At 44.3% G+C, this 21,438-nt stretch overlaps 1 protein-coding gene across 1 annotated transcript; it reads left to right on the top strand.

Annotated features, from left to right (window-relative positions):
• Positions 1 to 5,244: 5,244 nt before the first annotated feature.
• On the top strand, positions 5,245 to 21,048 carry MRPS25 (mitochondrial ribosomal protein S25). Its single transcript, XM_008152366.3, has 4 exons — positions 5,245 to 5,455; positions 12,346 to 12,452; positions 20,018 to 20,105; positions 20,793 to 21,048. The coding sequence occupies exons 1-4, from the start codon at positions 5,322 to 5,324 to the stop codon at positions 20,983 to 20,985; spliced, it is 522 nt and encodes a 173-aa protein (XP_008150588.1). The 5' UTR covers positions 5,245 to 5,321; the 3' UTR covers positions 20,986 to 21,048.
• Positions 21,049 to 21,438: the final 390 nt, after the last annotated feature.

The raw sequence follows: 21,438 nt of genomic DNA, 5'->3' as shown, positions 1-21,438 counted from the left end.
ACTTTGTTCATGACCCGAGTATCAGAAGATAGCCCTAGCTCCTGTTTCACCTGTCGGCTTAAGGCCTCCAGACAGAATCAAGGTCACTGGGCTCTCATTGGGGTAAATGTGAGTTCCAATTCTGCCCTTATCCCCAGTTACTCCTGCAGTATTAATTAGATGAACCATTTTACACAGCATAGTGTAAACCCTTGCAATCCTATTCCCCCCATGGAAGAAACAGGCCTACCAAGGTTGAGGAACCTTTCCACTGCCATTTGTGCCAGGCGCTACTACATACTCACACAGTCTGCATTTAGGTCTTCTAGCAGGCCTGTGCGGTACTTACTCGGGTATTCATCTGACAAATGAAGAAACAGGTTGAAAGAGGTTAGCCTGGCTAGGGTCGCACTGCCAGTCAGTGCTGGGATGATGAGGATTTAAAGCCTGGTCTGCCTGACCCATGTTGCCCTAAGTAGCAAGGAGGGTTTGATCTGGACCAGGCACGGTGGGAATGCACAAGCATTATTTCTGTCCCAAAGGTGGTAGGGATGGGCAGGTTACCTGGAGCTGCTGAGTGGGATTCTGATACTGATATCACTTGAGCCTTTGACATGGAACTTTCTAAGACCTGCATAGATTACTAAACCAGGAGGAAATAATATTTAGTGCTCACTGTGGGCCAGACAGAATGCTACATGTTATGCATAGATTACCTCACTTAATCTTTCCAACAACCTCAGTTTACAGATGAAAAAAATGAATGTGGTGAGATTAAACAGGCTCAGGGTTATACCACTGGGATTCCAGTCCAGGTCTGTGTGACTCCAAAACCCAAACTGTCCCGGCCTGCTTTGTCTGTGGACACTCACGTTTCTAATGTGGGATGGGGTATTTCATCCATAGGAAGTGTTCCCTGTGAACTTTAAGATCAAAAGCTCTTCTGCCTAAAACTCTTCAGTAGACTAGCACAGTTTAAAAAATCCGCCAGAACAAACCTGTGGTTTTAGCTCAGGCACACAAAGAATTTGGAAGTTGTCATTCCTGTCCTTCCAAGAAAAAGCTGGACAAACTGAAAATCACTGACTTTTCTTGGACCCATCAGAGAACTGAGATTGCAGGGCAAATGGCCACTCCAGCATCTGGGAAAAGGTAAATTCAGAGTCACAGCCGAGGTCTGCTTACTTGGAGCAAAGCCATTAGGACCATACCTGTTAGGAACATTTCGACAAATTGCTGGGGCTGAGTGTTCCAATACTCTTTGTCACGTGGTTCTCATGGTTCTCCTGGTAACGGGCCCCTTGGGCTTTCCAAAAGTCACTTCATTTGCATAAACAGGTGTGTTTGAACTGGGGATCGTTATAACAAAAGATGCTCCTTTCACTTTTATCCAGAGCCATTTCAGGGAGAGGGACAGAATCCAGAGATTATGACAAAAGATGCTTCTGTCTCAGAAAATGACAGGCTTTTAGAAGCTCCAGCTGGGAACGAGGAACAAAGGCCAAATATACATAGCCAATGTAATAAAAGCTTAATATGCGCCGAAACCGGTTTGGCTCAGTGGATAGAGCGTCGGCCTGCGGACTGAAGGGTCCCAGGTTCGATTCCGGTCAAGGGCATGTACCTTGGTTGCGGGCACATCCCCAGTTAGGGGGTGTGCAGGAGGCAGCTGATCGATGTTTCTCTCTCATCGATGTTTCTAACTCTCTATCCCTCTCTCTTCCTCTCTGTAAAAAATCAATAAAATATATTAAAAATAATAATAATAACAACAAAAAAAAGCTTAATATGCTAAGTGTCCGATCGTCTGGTGACCGGTCGACTGTTCAACCAATCAAAGTGTAATATGCTAATGATATGCTAAGGCTGCTCAACTGCTTGCTATGATATGCACTGACCACCAGGGGGCAGACAGCCAACTGGTTGACCAGTCGTATGACGTGCACTGACCACCAGGGGGCAGACGCTCTGACCAGTAGGTTAGCTTGCTCCTGGGGTCCGGCCGATTGGGACTGGGCGAGATGGGGCCGGACATGCCCTGGAGCCCTCCCACAGTCCCTCCCCAGCCCCGATCATGCACTGGTGGGGCCCCTTGACCTGGCCTGCACCCTCTCGCAATCCAGGACCCCTCGGGATGTCAGAGAGCTGGTTTCGGCCTGATCCCGCAGGCCACTCCCCTTGGGAGGGCGCCAAATGCAGGGCTCATGGCTGGTGATCAAGACTGATTGGGTGCGAGCCTGCGGCAGGCGCAGTGGAGCCAGGACTAGCAGGAGCGGCAGGTAGGAGCTGCAGGCAGTGTTGGACTGCGGGTTTTGGCCTGATTCCTGCAGGGCACCCTGAGGGACCCCACCCGTGCACGAATTCATGCAGTGGGCCTCTAGTATTGTATTATATTACAACTAGAGGCCCAGTGCACAAATTCGTGCATGGGTGGGGTCCCTCAGCATGGCCAGCGATCAGGGCCGATTGGGGCCATCTCGCCCAGTCCTGATCAGAGCCGATCGGGGCCAATCGGGGCTGGTTTGCCAGGTGGGAGGGACCGCAGGAGGTTGGCTGGATGCAGGAGGTTTGCTGTGGGAGCACACTGACCACCAGGGGGCAGCTCCTGCATTGAGCATCTGTCCCCTGGTGGTCAGTGCGCATCATAGTGACCGGTCGACTGGTTTGTTCGGTCGACCGGTTGTAACGGTCACTTAGGCTTTTATATATATAGATATCACAGGGATAGGAAACATTTATGATGGTCACAGCCCAGGGACACAGGCCCACTAAAATACTAAGATTTTATCATAAGACTAGAGACCAATTTCTCTCTCCCCCATACATTCAGAGCTCCAGTAATAGCAGTGGGTTATAGCTAAAAGAGCTACAAAACACAAACTCTTTGAGGAGGACTATCTGAGGAAGCCCAAAGTCAAGAGGGGAGGTAAAAACAAAGATTAGAGGAATTCGAAGCCTCTAGCACCTACAGCAAGCATGTCAAACTCATGGCCTGCGGGCTGCATGCAGCCCACAACGAATATTTTTGCAGCCCAGCCAATATAACGGTATGTAAGAAACATTTTAATAAATTTTGTAACATAATTTTTACAATATCCTGTTATACATAATTATTAATAACGAACTACAACATTCACTAATGACTGATTACTATAATCATGTTGCATTCATTTCCCTTATGTGCCTTATGCACAGGTGCACCATTTCTCTCCACTAATACTAGCAGCGAATATTTTAGCAATCGATTGCCACGTCATTAGTCTTGTACTGACTTGATTGGTGTGCACAAGAGGAAATATTTTGCTTTAGAAAAATAAGTTTATTTGTGTTACGCGTATTAATTTGTGCAGTTATTTAGTGTCTGGTAAGTTAATGTTCAAGAAAAAATATTTTCATTACAATGTTCTATTATGTTAACGATTACTCAATTATTTCAGTTCTTTGTATTCAGCATGTCTCTATCGAAATAAACCTATGTTTCTATGAAAATTGAAGCTTTTTTTTTTGTGTGGCCCATATAAACTTAAACCTTGTTTATTTGGCTCATGTTAGCCTTTGAGTTTGACATGCTTGACCTACAGCTACAGCAAACATTAAACACAATTCAAACCCAAGTCAGATTATCATAAATCCACATACTGCAGGCTTTTTAAAAAATATATATTTTTATTGATTTCAGAGAGGAAAGGAGAGGGTTAGAGAGATAGAAACATCAATGATGAGAGAGAATCACCGATCGGCTGCCTCCTGCACGCCCCACACTGGGGATCAAGCCTGCAACACGTAGGCACGTGGCCCTAGCCGGAATTGAACCTGGGACCCTTCAGTCTGCAGGCCAACGCTCTATCCACTGAGCCAAACCAGCGAGGGCTGCAGGCCTTTTTTAACCTTGGTTCCTATTACCCAATATGCCCAATATTGTCTAACTTTCAACCAAAATAACAAGCATGCTAAAAAAGGCAAAAAAAAAAAAAAACACCACACCCAAATTCAGATATGACACAGGTGTTGGAGTTGTCAGGGAATTTAACATTATGTTAAGGAGTCTAATGGTAAAAGTAAATAATATGCAAAAATTGATGGGTAATGTAAGCAAAGATACGAAAACTCTAAGAAATAGTCAAAAGGAAATGCTGCAGGGGAAAAAAACACAAAGAAAAAACAACAAAGAATGCCTCTGATGGGCTCATCAGTAAACTGGACACAGCTGAGGAAAGAACCAGTGAGCTTGAAGATAAGTCAACAGAAACTTCCCTACTGAAGTGCAAAAGAAAAAAATCCAAGAACTCTGGGAAAACTTCAAAAGATGTAAAATTGGGATACCAGAGGAGAGAAAAAAAGAGGGAATGAAGAAGAAATATTTCAAACAATAATAGCTAAGAACTTTCCAAAATTAATGACAGTCACCAGTAACCACAGATCCAGGAAGTTCATAGAATACTAGGCAGCATAAATGCCAAAAAGCTACACCTAAGTGTATCTTATTCGAACTGCAAAAACCAAAGAGAGAAAATCTTGAAAGAAGCTAGAAGGAAAAACGATTTTACCTATAAAGAAACATAAAAATTACAGCTGACTAGTGGTCAGAAACTATGCAAGAAGACAGTGGAGTGAAAAATTTAAAGCATTGAACGCCCCCCCCCCCCCCCCCCCCATGAACCTAGAGTCCTATATCTGGCAAAATTATCCTTTAAAAGTGAAGGAGAAATAATGTTCTCAGATCAATAATAGTAGTACTTCAGAACTGCATGTCATCCACGTTTGGCTTATGAAAAATAGAGGTCCAGAGCTGTTAAGTGGTTAAATCTGGAAGGGGTATACCCAAAGTTTTTCTTTTGCAAATCAGTTATTTTAAGTCAATGTTAGATATTGCACAGTTCGAACCCTTCATTTTGAAATTGGAGAAGCTGAGAGAAAGACAACTGACTTATTTGAGGTTGAATAGAAAGTTATTCCTCGATTTGGTATCGGAACTTAGCTCTCCTGATTTATTTTCTGCTGTAACTTTGTTGTCTGAATGATTGAATTTGATCCTAAAAATATTTTTCCTTGTGGGGGAGAAGGCGACTACATAGAAAAACGAAACGTTTCAGGAGGATGGTGCTCTAAAGCGAATGTGTACGTGCTCCCACCCCCAACCCCGACTCAAATCACCGACAGCCCAGGACTACAAGTTCCAGGCTGCCTTTCGGCACCCGCATTGGCCGCCGGGAGGAGTTCCTGTGAGTCTGCGCGGGAAGTGGAAACTGCGCGGAGGAGCTGCGGGAAGGGGTCCGCCCGCGGCGGCGCCTGCTGCTCTGGTCACTCCTCGCCGCCTGCTTCGCGGCTCGACCACCGCAGCCATGCCCATGAAGGGCCGCTTCCCGATTCGCCGCACCCTGCAGTACCTGGGCCAGGGGGACGTGGTGTTCAAGGACACGGTGAAGGTCATGACGGTGAATTACAACACGCACGGGAAGCTGGGCGAAGGCGCCAGGTCAGTCCAAGCCTTGTGAGGGCGTCCCCGGTGGTGGTAACAACGTGGAGACCTGGGACAGCGCTTAATTCTGGGACTGGCCCCCCGAGGTTGGTGCTGTTGCCTCCATGTTACGGAATTGGAGACTGGAGCAGCTTGGCCACGCCGTGCCTGCTGGGGTTGGGGAGCGGAGGACCAGGCCTCCCTCCCACCTTCCTCCCGGGTAACCTGGGGAGGCCACAGCCTCCACAACCACCTGGGACCTCCAGGACCCCCAGTGGTGGTGGTGGTGGTGGTGGTGGGCAGGGGGGCGGGGGGCAGCCGTCTGATTGGAGCCCAGCCCAGGGGCGACGGACCTTGTTCTGGTCCCTTTCCCACCTGCTGCGGCTTTGGGCGAGTTGCTCCTCAGTGTCCCAAACGGGGATGATACTCATGCTCCAGGGCCGATGTGGGGATGCAGCGAGAGAAGGAACAGCTGCTGGCATTTATTGAGTTCTTATAGGTGCCGCACGGTTCTGAATGCTGCTGGTGTCTTCTCATTTGGTCGGTACGGAAACCCCGTTGTTGTCCCCAGGAAATGCACAGAGAGGCTAGGTAACTGCTTGTCCAGAGCATCACAGCTGTAGCTTGTGAGGGTGGCTCTGAAAGTGCCCCCCCCCCCATTCCTCTCCGTTATAATTAAGTGGTCAGCTGTGTAGTATCAGCGCCCCTCCCTCCTCGCAAACTCCTTAATGGTTTTCCGCCTGGAGTTGAGGGAGTCATGGAATGGAAGCTTGCAAGTGAAACATTTGAATTAAACTTTGAGGCAACAGCCATGATTTGGGCATTTCTGGTTTTCTTTTTTTTTTAAATGTTTTAATTAACTTTTTAAAATACATGTTTTTTTTTATTGTTGATAGTATTACAGATATCCTCCCCCCCTCCTCCCAGCCCCAACCCACCCCTCTAGGTCTTCACCACCCTGTTGCCTATGTCCATGGGCTATGCATATCTTCTCTCTATATAAAAGGCTAATATGCAAAGTGTCCCCTTGGGAGTTTGACCCGGAGATCGGGAGTTTGATTGCTTGCTATGACGTGTGCTGACCACCAGGGGCTGGCCCTGATCGCCGGCCAGGCTAGGGACCCTACCTGTGCACAAATTTTGTGCACCGGGCCTCAAGTAAGTATATAAGTTCTTTGGTTTATTTCTTCTCATCCCCCAATCCCACATTGAGGTATGTCAGTGTGTTCCATGCCTCCATGCTTCGGGTCTTATTTTGTTGGTCAATTCATTTCGTTCATGAGAGTCCATAAATAAGTGAGATCATGTGATAGTTGTCTTTTCAGTTTGGCTTATTTCACTTAGCATAATATTTTCTAGGTCCATCCATGCTGTCCCAAAGGGTAAGATATTCCTCTTTTTTTTTTTACAGCTGCATAGTATTCCGTAATGTAAATGTCCCACAGCTTTTTTATCCATTCATCTACTGATGGGCACTTGGGCTGTTTCCAAATCTTAGCTATTGTGAATAACATTGTTGTGAACATAGGGGTGCATATATTCTTTGTGAGTGGTGTTTTGGGGTTATTAGGATATACTAGTGATCTGGTGCACGGATTTGTGCACATTGAAAGGAAATTAATTAGAAGGAGGCCGGCGGGGCGGGACTGGGCAGGATGGGCTGGACACGCCCTGGAGCCAACCTCCCGCAGTCCCTTCTCGGCATCTGCAGAGTGAGTGGGGTCCCTCCGGCAGGTGGGCTCCCTCGGCTTGGCCTGCGGGGATCAGGCTGAAACTGGCATCCCCCGAGGGGTCCCGGAGTGCGAGAGGGCACTCTGCAAAGTTGCTGTTGTACAAGGCGTGGAATGCAAACACAAGTGTGCAATAAACCAGATCAGGCCGACAGTGTCCCAGCAACAACATAACCCATGGCAGAAGGTGGAATGGCGCGGCCCCACGAGGAATCGGGCTCCCTCCCCTCTGCTGCTGCCAAGTCACTGCAGCTCCACAGCTCCTGCATTGAGCGTCTGCCCCCTGGTGGTCAGTGACCATCATAGCAACCGGTCGGACAGTCAGACACTTAGCATATTAACCTTTTATATATGTAGATTCCCAGAAGTAGAATCATTGGGTCAAATGGAAGTTCCATTTTTAATTTTTTTGAGGAAACTTTATACTGTTCTCCACAGTGGCTGCACCAGTCTACATTCCCACCAGCAGTGCACGAGGGTTCCCCTTTCTCCACATCCTCGCCAGCACTTGTTGATAGCCATTCTGACAGGTGTGAGGTGATATTTCATTGTGGATTTAATTTGCATTTTTCTGATGATTAGTGACTTTGAGCGTCTTTTCATATGTCTCTTGGCTATTTGTATGTCCTCTTTGGAGAAATGTCTATTCAGGTCTTCTGCCCATTTTTTAATTGGATTGTTTGTCTTCCTTTTGTTGAGTTTTATGAGTACTTTATATATTTTGGATATTAACCCCTTATGGGCTTTTCTGGTATTAAGTATAAATGTATTGAGTGCCTGTTGAATGGTAGGCCCTGCCCTGTGCTGTGTGCTGGGAATTCAACAGTGATAAGAAAAAAGTCCTGTCCTGCAGAAACTTTGCTATGTCCCTTCTGTGCCCATTCTGTGTGGAATCAGTCAGAATGGGACATGAGAGCAACTCCCTCCGAAGGGCAGTCCCCCACGGAGTGGGGCCTTCGCTGCAGGGCTTCCAGGATAGCCATAAGCTATCTCTTAGCCGTTTGCTCTCCACAGATGAACCCAAGAACTGGGACCTGCTTACATGGGATCACCTGGGATGAAGGCTTCCTGGAAGAGTTGGTCTTGGCGGTGACTAGGCACCTTCATAACCCTCTGTGCACACATCCATACCAGGAATCACAAGGCAGAGGCCAGGCAGGTACCAGACAGGAGGGAAGCAAGCTGAATGGGCCTGCGTGAGCTGGAAAAATGTGCCCTGTCTCAAGGAGCATTCTCTGCTTGGCTACATCTTAGCTATGTCTGCTCCGGGGAGAATTTCAGATTTGTCAATAAGCCAGATGTTCAGATTCATATGTAAACCTCTGGTGTTTAAAAGGCCAGCCAGTCAAAATAAGTCTGCAAGTCCTATTCTCACCCGCTCAAGTATTTTAATACCCTCTAGGTCCGTGGTCGGCAAACTGCGGCTCACGAGCCACATGCGGCTCGTTGGCCCCTTGAGTGTGGCTCTTCCACAAAATACCACTGGGCGAGTCTATTTTGAAGAAGTGGCGCTAGAAGAAGTTTACGTTTAAAAAATTTGGCTCTCAAAAGAAATTTCAATCGTTGTACTGTTGGTATTTGGCTCTGTTGACTAATGAGTTTGCCGACCATTGTTTTAGGTAAATAGGATACAAACAACCATGTGTGTCTTGTTCCCAGTGGTAAGGGCTTGCCTTTCCCACCTCTGCCCTTTTTGTAATTTTGCGCCCTTGGGTTTGAACCTGCCTGACCTGCACTTTCTAGTCCCACTTGCACTTTCTTTGCTTGTTGGTGTGACCTCAGCATTTCAGCTGTCCCTTCATTCCCAGTGCTTGTGGCCGGCGCTACAGCCCCCGGGGTAGCCATAGTCTTGGGCGGTCTGCTGGGTGTGTGGGGAACTGGCTTGTTCAATGAGGGCTTAGTCCCCACTCATCTGTGCCAGGTGTTCTTGCTTTTAAGATGCAGTAAGAGAAGTAACAGCTGTTAGTACTTATTGAGTTCTGTGTTAGCCCTGAGCCTTAGGATTTAGGTAGATTGGCTGACTTGATAGTGACAGAACAGCGTGGAGGAAGTCCAGATGCTAATCACAGCCCTGGTTCTTTCACTTACTAGTTGTTGACCTAGGGCAATTCACTTAATTTTTCTGACCTCAGTTGTAAAACCCTGCCTGTGGGGATTTGAGAATAAAGTGCCTAGTAAAGTGGCACAGACACCAGGTGCTCAGCTAAAAGTTGCCTACCGTTAGGAAGTTTCGGCCCATGCTTCAGCAAGAACCATTTAATGATCCTGTTGAATCTTTGTCCTGGTCGTTTAGGGTGTGAAAAATTCCTACACGGATGTATGTCTTGGTTTATTTGTGATGTTGGGGTTCTCTGCTGTGGGGCTGGAATTGAGGTTAGGCCTAGGAAGGTCAATTCAGTCTTTGAGCTTCTAGCCCTGTGTGCCCTCCTGGTCTACAAGGCTTCTAAGTAGCACCCTATTTCCACTTCCTCCCCTAGAAGCAGCAACTTTCACACTTGAACGATTAGTTTTACCTCCATGTAGTTAAAGAACTTCGAGAGCTACTTCTCACGTTCTTGGCTTTGGACATGATCTAGTACCTTGTCACTATGGAAGATGAGGGTTTAGTTCTTTCACCACCATTGCCACTCCCTACCCTCAACACATGTATACTGCTCCGCCCTCCCACTCCCCAATCTTCCCAAAATAGTCATTTCAGAATTTTGGATAGAATATTCAACGTTTAAATTAATATGATTTTGTAAACACTGTATACAATTGAGCCAAATAGAGTACGGGATTATTTTTCCTTTTTGTTTTTGCAAAGATTTTTGTTTTCCCTGGAATTAATAATTGTAATTGTTTTTCTTTTGTTTCAATTCAGATTTTGCCCCAATTATGGAAGTCTTTCCAATTAAATGGTCACACACTCAGGCTTTCTGTTGATTCTGTCAATTTTATCTTCTTGAAAATAGACTTCAAGCTGCAGTCTGGACTGCTTGTCTTACGTTGTATCTCTTTGGCATGAACATTGAAGCTCAGAGCACTAACTTACCCTGGTCATACGGTAGAAAATGGTGGTTGGGTGATGGTCCTTCTGTCCCGTGTACCACCCACATCTTTGTCTGGTGTATGGGGCAGGGTGCGAAGGGTGCATTTAAATTCAGATCATTTGGTCCCTGGCTGGTGTGATTCAGTTGGTTGGAGCAGTGTCCCATGCACTGGAAGGTTGTGGGTTAGACTCCCTGTCAGGGCATATACCTAGGTTGCGGGTTCGATCTCCAGTTGAGGAGGAGGTAACTGATGGATGTATATCTCTCACATCTATCCCTCTCTACCTCTCCCTTCCTCCCTCCCTCTCTCCCTCCCATCCTCTCTAAAGTCAATAAAAAGTAAATAAGTAAATTCAGTTATTTGGTGAGCCTTTAATTAAGGGACTACTTACAAAGGTGTGGGGAGGAGTGGGTAAAAAAACCACAGGGAACAGTGCAAGACTCCAGGTCTAGGCTAGCAGAAGTGAAGGGAAATCAGAGGGCTGCCTTGCCTGGGACTCAGCCAGGGAACAAGCTAGGGAAGTAAGCACCTTGACTAATTCCCTCCTTCCAGTCTTGCCAGTGCTCCCCGTTGGCCGAATGCAACAGAATCCAGAGGGCGGAATCCTGTTTCCATAGCCCACGTAGGGTAGCCATTCCATACGGAGAGTCGGTGGAGAGGGATCCAGACACAGTTGTATTGTAATGGTTCAATCAGACCTCTGTGGAGGGGCATTTAAGTTTTTTCTGTTCCTCTGCTGTAACTAATGCTGTAGTAAACCCCACCCATATCTTCACATTCAAATGTGAACATATCTAAAAGCAGAAGTGGAATTGAGTCAAGATCTATGCTTTTAAAATTTTGATAGTTCCAAACTGACCTCTAAAGAGGTTAAACCAATTTATACTCTTCAGGAAATGTTTCCTCACTTCTGTAACTTTTAATTTCTTTCAGCCTTCACCTGAGGGTATGATTTATTGATTTAGAGTGAGAGGAAGGGAGAGGGAGAAACATTGATGTGAGAGAGAAACATCGATTGGCTACCCCAGTATGTGCCTGGGGATTGAACCCGAAACCTAGGTATGTGCCCCAATGGGAATCCAACCTGCAACCCTTTGGCATATGGGATGACGCTTTAACTAACGGAGCTACCCAGCCAAGGAACTTCCATAACTTCCAAAAGAATCTTTAGCAATGTAAGAGGTGAATACAATTATATTTTAATCTATGTAACTATTAGAAAGATATTGAGAATCCCTTCATATGATGATAGGTTTTTTGGCTATCTGCCTATTTGTGGCTTATGCCTTTTGTTCTTGTTGAACTGTAAACCTTAACTAATGATGGGTAAAACTCTATCACAAGGGAATTAGCCTTTTGTTTTATGTTTTACAAATATTTTTCCTTTGGTTTGGTGAATGTTGATTTTGTTTGTGGTAAATTTTGCTATGTGAAAGTTTTTATTTTTTAATTTTTATTTGATTTTTTTAGGGACAGACTGGCAGGGAGAGAGAGGGAGTGAGAGAGGAAGAGAGATTGAGATTTGTTGTTCCATTTGTTTATGTATTCATTGGTTGATTCTTGTATGTGCCTTGACCGAGGATCAACCTGCAACCTTGGTGTATCGGGATGATGCTCTAACCAACTGAGCTACCTGGCCAGGACCTCATAAGTTTTAATGTAGTTACACTTACATTTTAAATCTTTTAAGTTGAAAGGTTTTTCCATTTCTAGATTATAAAAATATTCCCCATGTTTGTTATTGTATGTTTTTAAATTTTGGTATAATCTACATGAAGTATATTAGATGAATTCTACATATGAACACACCCATGTAACCATCATTTAAATAAAGATCAAATATATTCATAGTTCCATTTTTACATTTATACTTCTACTTTGGTGAGTTTTAGTTTTGTGTGCAGTGTGAGGTAGGGATATAGATTTCTTTTCCCTCAGATGGCAAACCAGGAGTCTGAACACCCACACTCGAGAACACACTAACATTCCTGAAAGCTGCTTTTCTCAGCCTTTTTTGGGGGGCAGGGTCCTCTGAGAATATGATGAAAGTTCTGGACCTTTTTCCTTGAAAAATAAATACACAGGTATGCAAAATTTATGGTTAAAAACTACTGTTTCATGGGCTTAATTTTTTCTCCATTGCAGGAAATTTGTGTTTTTCAACATACCTCAAATCCAATACAAAAACCCTTGGGTGCAGATCATGATGTTTAAGAACATGACACCATCACCCTTCCTTCGATTCTATTTAGGTGAGTAGGGGGCCTCTCTGCTGTGCTCCAGGACTGTCTTTCCTCCCATCCGTCCTTCCTTTCAGAGCAGTCAGGTGATCTGAGGTACAAGCTCTTGTGAACTAACATTGCTGCTGTCACCTGGACTTCAATGGTCACTGAGATCTGGATGCCTCTTCCCTCTCCTTCTCTAGACTCGTCTCCTGTTGCCTTCACATGCATCACACCACACAGACTAATTTTTCAAAATTCCCTTGCCACACCTTGGTTTATGCCTTTGCTCATGCCGTCCCTCTGATGAAATCCCCTTTCTCCTTTCTTGGCTTATTTAATTAAAAAAAAAATCCTTTAAGACTCATCTTGGGCACCACTTCTCCCAGGAAACCTTCCCTGCATGCTTAGATTGGCCCTCCCCCATCTCCCAAAGCCCCTCTTAGGCTGGCCACATTCTCTTGAAAAGTATATGTCTGTGTGTGTCCACTTGGGACCAAGTGAACTTTATTCAGTTAAATATGGCTTAGTAGCCAGAAGTCAGAAGACCAGATATTTTGGTCCAGCTTTCAGTCATTCTGACCCTGAGCAAGAAACATTCCCATTGCTTTATTTCCCAAGTAACACAAAACATCTATCTGCCTTACACGGTTAAGAGAATCAAATGAAGTATAGACTGGGAAATGCTTTGGGAAACAAAATAATGTTCTTCCATTTTATTTCTGGCCAAAAATGGCCAGATTATTTAGCAAATATACTAGGCACCCAGGTACTTTTCTAGGTACTTGGGTGTCAGGGAGCCATACAAAGATCTCTGCCCTTGTAGAGACAATACTCTAGCAGGAGGAGACAGAACAAGAAACTTAACAAGACAGTATGCTAGAAGGTAAATGCTATGAAAAAAAAATAGAGCAAGGTAAGTGGGTGAAGAGAGTGGGGGTGGTATGACAATTTTGTGTATATATTTTGTGTTTGCATTGAAAAAAATTAACTTTATTGAGGTATAATTTACTCATAATAAATGCATAGGTTTAATGTGTATAGATTGATGAGTTCCGACAGTTGTGTTTATGTCACCACTTTCCCAATGAAGATGAATATTTATTTTATTTTTATTGATTAAAAAAATATATATGTACTTGTTGTTATTGTTAATCCTCACCCGAGGATATTTTTTAGAATGGAACGGAGGGGGAGAGACAGAGAGCAACATCGATGTGAGAGAGACACATTGGTTGGTTGCTTCCTGGACATTCCAGGACTGGTTCATGGGATCGAACCTGCAACCGAGGTAACATGCCCTTGACCAGAATCCAACCCACGACCCTTCAGTCTGTGGGCTGATGCTTTAAACACCGAGCAAACCAGCCAGCGCTTTAAATATGTTTTTATTGATTTCAGAGAGGAAGGGAGAGGGAGAGAGAAACATCAATGATGAGAGAGAATTGATCAGCTGCCTCCTGTATGCTCCCTCCTGGGGACCGAACCCAAAACCTGGGCATGTTATGACCAGGAATTGAACCTGCACCTTCTGGTATACAGGACGATGCTCCATCCAACTGAGCCACTCTGACCAGAGCTGAAGAACATATCTATTACTCCAGGACAGTGGTCGGCAAACCGCGGCCTGAGAGCCGCATGCGGCTCTTTGGCCCCTTGAGTGTGGCTCTTCCACAAAATAACACGTGTGGGCACGCACATACAGTGCAATTGAAACTTCGTGGCCCATGCGCAGAAGTCCGTTTTCGGCCTGGGAGAGTCTATTTTGAAGAAGTGGTTCTAACGAAGAGCCACACTCAAGGGGCCAAAGAGCTGCATGTGGCTCGCGAGCCGCGGTTTGCCGACCGCTGCTCCAGGAAGGTCTCTAGTGCTGCTTTCAAGTTAATTCCCCACTCTACCAGAGGCATCCACTGTTATGATTTCTTACACCATAGTTTATTGTTCTTTGTTTCTGAACTTCACATAAATAGAATCTCACAGTGTGTACTTTGTGTCTGGCTTTTACTCAAGTTTTTGTGACTTATCCATGTTATATGTATCAGTAGTTAATTCACTTTTATTGCTAAGTAGTATTCCATTATAGGAATATACCACAGTTTGTTTATCCATTTACCTGTTGATGAACACCTGAGTTTTTGTTAGATACCAAGACAGAAGTATGAGATTTATTGGCGATAAAAGAGGGTGGGCAGGGAAAATCTTCATATGACAAAGCAGGTCTGACATCTCGAAGAGGACAGGGGAAAGGAAGGCGGTCTGGGCAGGAGGCACTAAGGTGGTGATGGGGCTCTTAGGAAGTCTGGGCCGACCCCATGGGCAGTTGTAGCTCCACTTTGAGCAGAGATGGCTGGATCTCTCGGCCAAGGAGAGTCGGCGTGGCTCTGGTGGATTCCAAAAACACAGCAGCTGGGCTGTCCGCCGGCTGCTCCTTGCAGGAGGGCCTCCTCGAAGGAAGCTTTGAGTGGTGGGCCTCTCTGGCTGTGAAGGGTTGTTTCAGTTTTGGGCTAAGATAAGGTACTTGTCAGTATCTTCTCACACAAGTTGTCTTTGTGGACCCAGGCGCTCAGCTCTTCAGAGCCTGTGCCTCATGCTGAATAGATGTGTATTGTTCTTAGAAACTGCCTAATAGGTTTCCAAAGTGATTGAGCCACCTCACCTCCAGGCAGCAAAATGTGCCTCATGGTTCCACATCCTCACCCAAACTGTTGTTTGTCTGCATTAGTTTCCTGTGGCTGCTGTAACAACTTACCACAAACTTGGTGATTTAAAACAACACAAATGTCTTTGTTAATCTTCACCCGAGGATAGCTTTCCATTGATTTTTAGTGGAAGGGAGGGGGATAGACAGAAACATGGATGTGAGAGACACATGGATTGGTTGCCTCCGCACACGCCCCGATCAGGGCTGGGGATCGAGCCTGCAACCGAGGTATGTGCCCTTGATCCGAATTAAACCTGGACCCTTCAGTCTGTAGGCTGACACTCTTGTCTACTGAGCCAAACCAGCTAGGGCTATATAAATTTCTTCTTACAATTCTGTAGGTTAGAAGTTTGATATAGATTGAAATGGTGTCAGCAAAGCCTTCCTTTCTGGAGGCTCTAGGCATAAATCTATTTCCATGCCTTTTCTAGCTTCTGGAGTTTGCCCACATTCCTTGGTTATGGCCCCTTCCTCAATCTTCAAAGCCAGCAGTGTTTTATATCTGGCCATTCTTCCATAGTCACATGGACCTCTGATTACAGCCGGAGAGGTTCTCTGATTTTAGGGTCCATGTGATTAAATTGGTCCAACAGGTTAGCATAATCTCTCATCTCCAGGTCCTTTTAATCCTATCCACAGTGTCCCTTTTGCCACATAAAGGGACATATTCACAGGTTCTGAGGGATTAGAACAGGGACATCTTTGGGGGCTATTATTTTACACATTGTCTTAAATTTTAGCTATTCCAGTGGGTTTTAATTGAAATTTTAATTTGCATTTTTCTCGTAACTTTCATGTTCTTATTAGCTGTTCAAATATTTGTCTTATAAAGAGTATAATTGTATCTTTTGTCCATTTAAAAAATTGGTTTTAAAAAAATTAAGTTCTTCATATATTCTGGATGCAATTCCTTTGTCAGTTACATGTAAAATGAACATTTTCTTCTGTCTGCTTGCTTTTCCTCTTAATGGTGTCTTTTGAAGAGCATGCATTTTAATTTTTATAAACTCCAGCCTATCAGTTTTATGTTTAGTGCTTTTTTGTGTCCTAAGAAATCTCTGACTTCCCCAAGATTCTCTTATATTTACTTTAGAAAGTTTTTTAGTTTTTGATTTTACATTTAGGTCTGTACTTTAGTTCAAGTTATTTTCTACTTTCTGTGTATTAAGTGAGGATAGGGATTGAGGTTCTTGTATTTTTTTAGATTCATGATATTCAGCTTTTGTAACACATTTGTTGAACATGTCCTTTCCCTTATTGCAGTGGTTCTCAACTTTCTAATGCCGCAACCCTTTAATACAGTTCCTCATGGGGTGGTGACCCCCAACCATAAAATTATTTTCGTTACTACTTCATAACTGTAATTTTGCTACTGTTATGAATTGTAATGTAAATATCTGTGTTTTCCGATGGTCTTCGGCTCTACAGCAGCAGTTCTCAACCTGTGGATCGAGACCCACAGGTTGAGAACCGCTAGCAGGGTCGCCCAAGACCATCGGAAAACACAGATATTTACATGACGATTCATAACAGCAAAATTACAGTTATGAAGTAGCAACGAAAATAATTTTATGGTTGGGGGTCACCACCACATGAGGAACTGTGTTAAAGGGTCGCGGCATTAAAAGGTTGAGAACCACTGTCTTATTGAATTCCTTGTCATCTTTGCCAAAAATCAGTCAACCATGAGTGGAAAAATAAAATGCTTGTGTATCCAGATAGTCAGCCATGAAAAGGTATGAAGTACTGACACACATGCAACAATACAGATGAACCTTGAAAATATTATGCTAAGTGAAAGAAGCCAGACACAAAAGGCCACATAATTGTGATTCCACTTACATGTAATGTTAGAACAGGCAAGTCCATAGAGACAAGACAATGTTTACCAGGGGGTGGGATTGGGGTGGTGTGGGGTATAGGAAATGACTGCTTAATTGACAAAAGAGTTTGTTTGGGGTAATGAGAAAGTTCTGAAACTAGATAATGGTGATAGTTTTACTTTTTTTTTTTTTTTAAATATATTTTATTGATTTTTCACAGAGAGGAAGGGAGAGGGATAGAGAGCTAGAAACATCGATGAGCGAGAAACATTGACCAGCTGCCTCCTGCACGCCCCCTACCTGGGATGTGCCCGCAACCAATGTACATGCCCTTGACCGGAATCGAACCTGGGACCTTCCAGTCCACAGACCGACGCTCTATCCACTGAGCCAAACCGGTCTCGGCATTAGTTTTACTTTTGAATGTACCAAAACCCACCAAATTATACACTTTAAAATGGTTAAAATGGTAATTTTTATGTCATGCATTTTACCATATACAAAAGAATTTTAGCCATTCCAATGGGTTTTAATTGAAATTTTATTTTATTATTATTTTTTTTAATTGAAATTTTAATTTGCATTTTCCCATAACTTTTTATTAGCTATTCAAATATTTGTTTTGTAAAGAGTGTAATTGTATCTTTTGTTCATTTAAAAAATTTCTGACCTCTCATCCTCTTTCACTGATCTATGTCTGTCCTTATACTGGTACAGTACCAGTATCGCACTACCTTGGTTTTTGTAGTTTTATAAGTGTTAAAATCAGGTGGTGTAAATCCAAATTTGTGCTTTTTCTCCCCACTCCCCAAATTACTTTGACTAGTTTAGGTTCTTTGCATTTACATGTAAACTTTAAAATTTGGCCAGTTTCTGGAAAAAAGCTTGTTGGGATTTTGATTGGAATTACATTATAGTTCATTTTGAGGAGTATGTATATTTTAACAATATTGAGTATGTTTTGTGACTATTGTAAATGGTACTTTTAAATACTGTATTTCATTTTCCAGTTTTTTGGTTAGTATAGATGATTTTTATTGTTGTTGTTAATCCTCACCCGGGGATATTTTTCCATTGACTTTTAGAGAGTGGAAGGGAGGGGGAGAGATAGAGAGAAACATTGATTGGTTGCCTCTCACTTGCATCCTGACCAGGGCTCAGGATCGAGCCTGCAACAGCAGTATATGCACTTGACCAGAATTGAACCTGAGACCCTTTAGTCTGTGGGCCGCCAAACCAGCTAGGGCTAATTGATTTTTGTATATGGAATGTGTTTTGCAACCTTGCTTATAAAAACACTAGAGGCCCGGTGCACGAATTTGTGCATGGGTGGGGTCCCTCTGGGTGGCCTGCAGGGATCAGGCTGAAACCCGCAGTCCAACACAGCCTGCAGCTCATACCTGCTGCTCCTGCTCATCCCGGCCCCACTGTGCCTGCCATGGGCTTGCACCCAATCAGTCCTGATCAGGAGAGGCTCATGCTGCCACAGCAGCTCTCACCAGCCATGAGCTCTGCATCTGGTGCCCTCCCAAGGGGAGTGGCCTGCAGGATCAGGCTGAAACCGGCTCTCCAACATCCCCCAAGGGGGTCCCAGATTGAGAGAGGGCACAGGCCAGGCTGAGGGACCCCACCGGTGTACGATTGGGCTGGGGAGGGACCGCAGGAGGGTTCTAGGGCATATCCAGCCCATCTCACTCAGTCTGGATAGGCCAGACCCCAGCAGCAAACTAACCTACCGGTTGAGCATCTTCCCCCTGGTGGTAAGTGCACGTCATAGCGAGAGGTTGAGCAGTCTTAGCATATCATTAGCATATTACGCTTTGATTGGTTGTCTGCCGTGTGGCTTATTTGCATATTACCCTTTTATTATATAGGATTATAGTTTATTTTCTAAATTCCTTAGAATTTTCTACATATACGATCTTGTCATCTGCAAATGCAATTTTATTTCTTCCTTATATTTTTCTTTTTTTGTCTTAATTCATTGGCTCAATTGGCTGTAATGTTTTGCATTTTTATTAGTAATGTAGGAAAGGTTCCATTACTCTGTATCCTTACTAGTACTTGGTACTGTCCATTTAAAAAAATTTTAGGCACTCTTAATAGCTCATTGTTTTTATTTTCTCATTTTCCTAATGACTAATTTTGGTTAATGTTTATTCACATATTTTGTCCATTTTTTAGTTGGATTGTCTTGAATTCTTTACATAGTTGAGATACAAGTATTATCAGATATATACATTTTGTACATTATCTCCCAGTCTATTGCTTATGGTGCCTTTTGAAGAACAAAAGTTTTGGATTTTAAATTCAGTGTATTATGTTTTTTTCTATAATCATGTTTTTGATGTCATATTTTTGCCTAGGTTCTAAAGATTTTCAAAAAGTTGTAGGTCCCTGGTCCATTTTGAATTTTTTGTTTGTTTCTTTTTTTAATGTTGGGAGTAAAAGTCTAAATTCATTTATTTGCATGTGGCTATCCAATTGTCCCAGCACCATTTGTTTAAAGGACTACCTTTCCTCACTGAATTGTTTTGGCATCTTTGCTGAAAATCAATTGACCATAAATATAAAGGTTTATTTCTGGACTCAGTTCTGTTCCATTACTCTGTAGTCTGTTTTTGACTTGATTACTGTAGCTTATATATAGTAAATTAGAAATTGGAAAATGAATGTCCTTCCTCCATTTTCTTGGCAAAATTGTTTTGCATGAACTTTAGGCTCAATTTGTCAGTTTCTACACAAACACCTGCTGTGATTTTGGTAGGGATTGCATTGAATCTATAGACCAGTTTGCGGAGGATTGCGATGTTAATGACATTGAATCTTTCTATCCATGAACATGGAATTTTTCTATTAAAGTAGTATGCTTTTATACATACCTAAAATTTATGTCTGCTCATGTCTAAAGAAATATGGAAAAATAAAGGGTAGTGTATTATGGGTTATGTAAACAAATATACTTACTTTATTGTTAAAATATTTCTCCACTAGCAAACAGCAAATCACCATTTGAGGCTGAGGTACGCTCTTCTGAGTTCTCAGCCACACCTCCTTTACTTTGTTTTCAGATACTGGTGAGCAGGTTCTTGTGGATGTAGAGACCAAGAGCAATAAAGAGATCATGGAGCACATCAAAAAAATCCTGGGGAAGAATGAGTGAGTTGCTGGGGTTGACCTGGAGGGGAGCAAAGGTCTTAGCCCAGAGATTTTGAGAGAGGAAAGGGATGGGGTGTCAAGAGGGCAGGTTCTCTGACTGTGAGCCAGACACTGACCAGAGTGTGGGCTGGAGAGTCCATTCCATCTGACTTGGCTGCTCACCAAATGTGTAACAGCAAGTCAGCCATCCCTCCTCGTCAGTGGGAAGCTGAGATGCAGCTAAAATACTTGCCCTGTGTGGCCGGTAACATATCCCAGTTTGTAGTGGGTGACCAACCCTGGGGCCTCCTGTGACACATCCCTTTTCTCTCCATGGAGGAAAGAAGGGAAGGGAGGGAAGCCGGGTATCTTTGAGAAAGCACCTGGAGGCATTTCCAGGCCCCTTTATTCTGTCTCACTTGTCAGAAATGGGGCTGCCCCCCAGCTGTCTGAGGGCTATTCCTATGCTGGCCAGTGTGAGTGTGCTTTCCAAGTGCCTCCTCCCCTGGGCCTGACACTGCTCACATACTGAAGGCCTTCCCTGTGGAGAGGGCAGGGAGAGGTTTGAGGAGTGAGAAGCATGTTAGGAGACATAGGAGATCCAAGTCTCCCCAGCTGAGGATGGAGCTCACTCCGAGAAGTTCTGTGCTTCGCAGAGGCTCAGAGCAATGTTGCCAACACCTTGTTGCTGTCTGTGCTCTTTGGCAGGGAAACCCTGAAGCAAGAAGAGCAGGAGAAAAAGCAGCTTTCTCATCCAGCCCACTTTGGACCTCGAAAGTATTGCCTGCGGGAGTGCATCTGTGAGGTGGAAGGGCAGGTTCCCTGCCCGGCCCTGGTGCCCTTACCCAAGGAGATGACAGGGAAGTACAAAGCAACTCTGAAAGCCAGTGCCCAGGACTAAGGCCCCAGGGAGATCCTGGTTCTGTCCCCAGAGACTCTGCAAATAAAATGCTCCTTAATCATCCAGCAGCATTGTGTATCCAGTCTGATGGGCACAAGGAGGAAGGCCTGCATGGGAACAGGACTTTGGGATCAGGAAGGTGTAGGGCCACAGCCTGTTGACATCTTGGTCTTGTGGCCTTTTCCTTGTCTCCACTGATTTTGACTCCTCTCTGACCCTACTCTGAAACTTCAGTTGAGTCTGGTTGGAGCTAGTTGTGGCTGGCAGTGTGGATGTTCCCTCCATTCAGGCTCTCTGGGCATCTTTCAGAAATCCCGAGGCAAGCCTTTGTGCAGTGCTCACTTTTAAACTAAAGCCAGCTGACCTTTTCCTCCTGAGGGGCCTGGCTGTGGAAGCTGCCTCTGTTTACCTTCTTGCTTGTTCAGTTCTTGAGGTAAAGCTTGGGAGTGGGTG

This window comes from Eptesicus fuscus, chromosome 18, assembly GCF_027574615.1.
Source record: "Eptesicus fuscus isolate TK198812 chromosome 18, DD_ASM_mEF_20220401, whole genome shotgun sequence".
Taxonomy (NCBI): Eukaryota; Metazoa; Chordata; class Mammalia; order Chiroptera; family Vespertilionidae; genus Eptesicus; species Eptesicus fuscus.
This window is presented reverse-complemented; position numbering and strand designations above follow the sequence as displayed.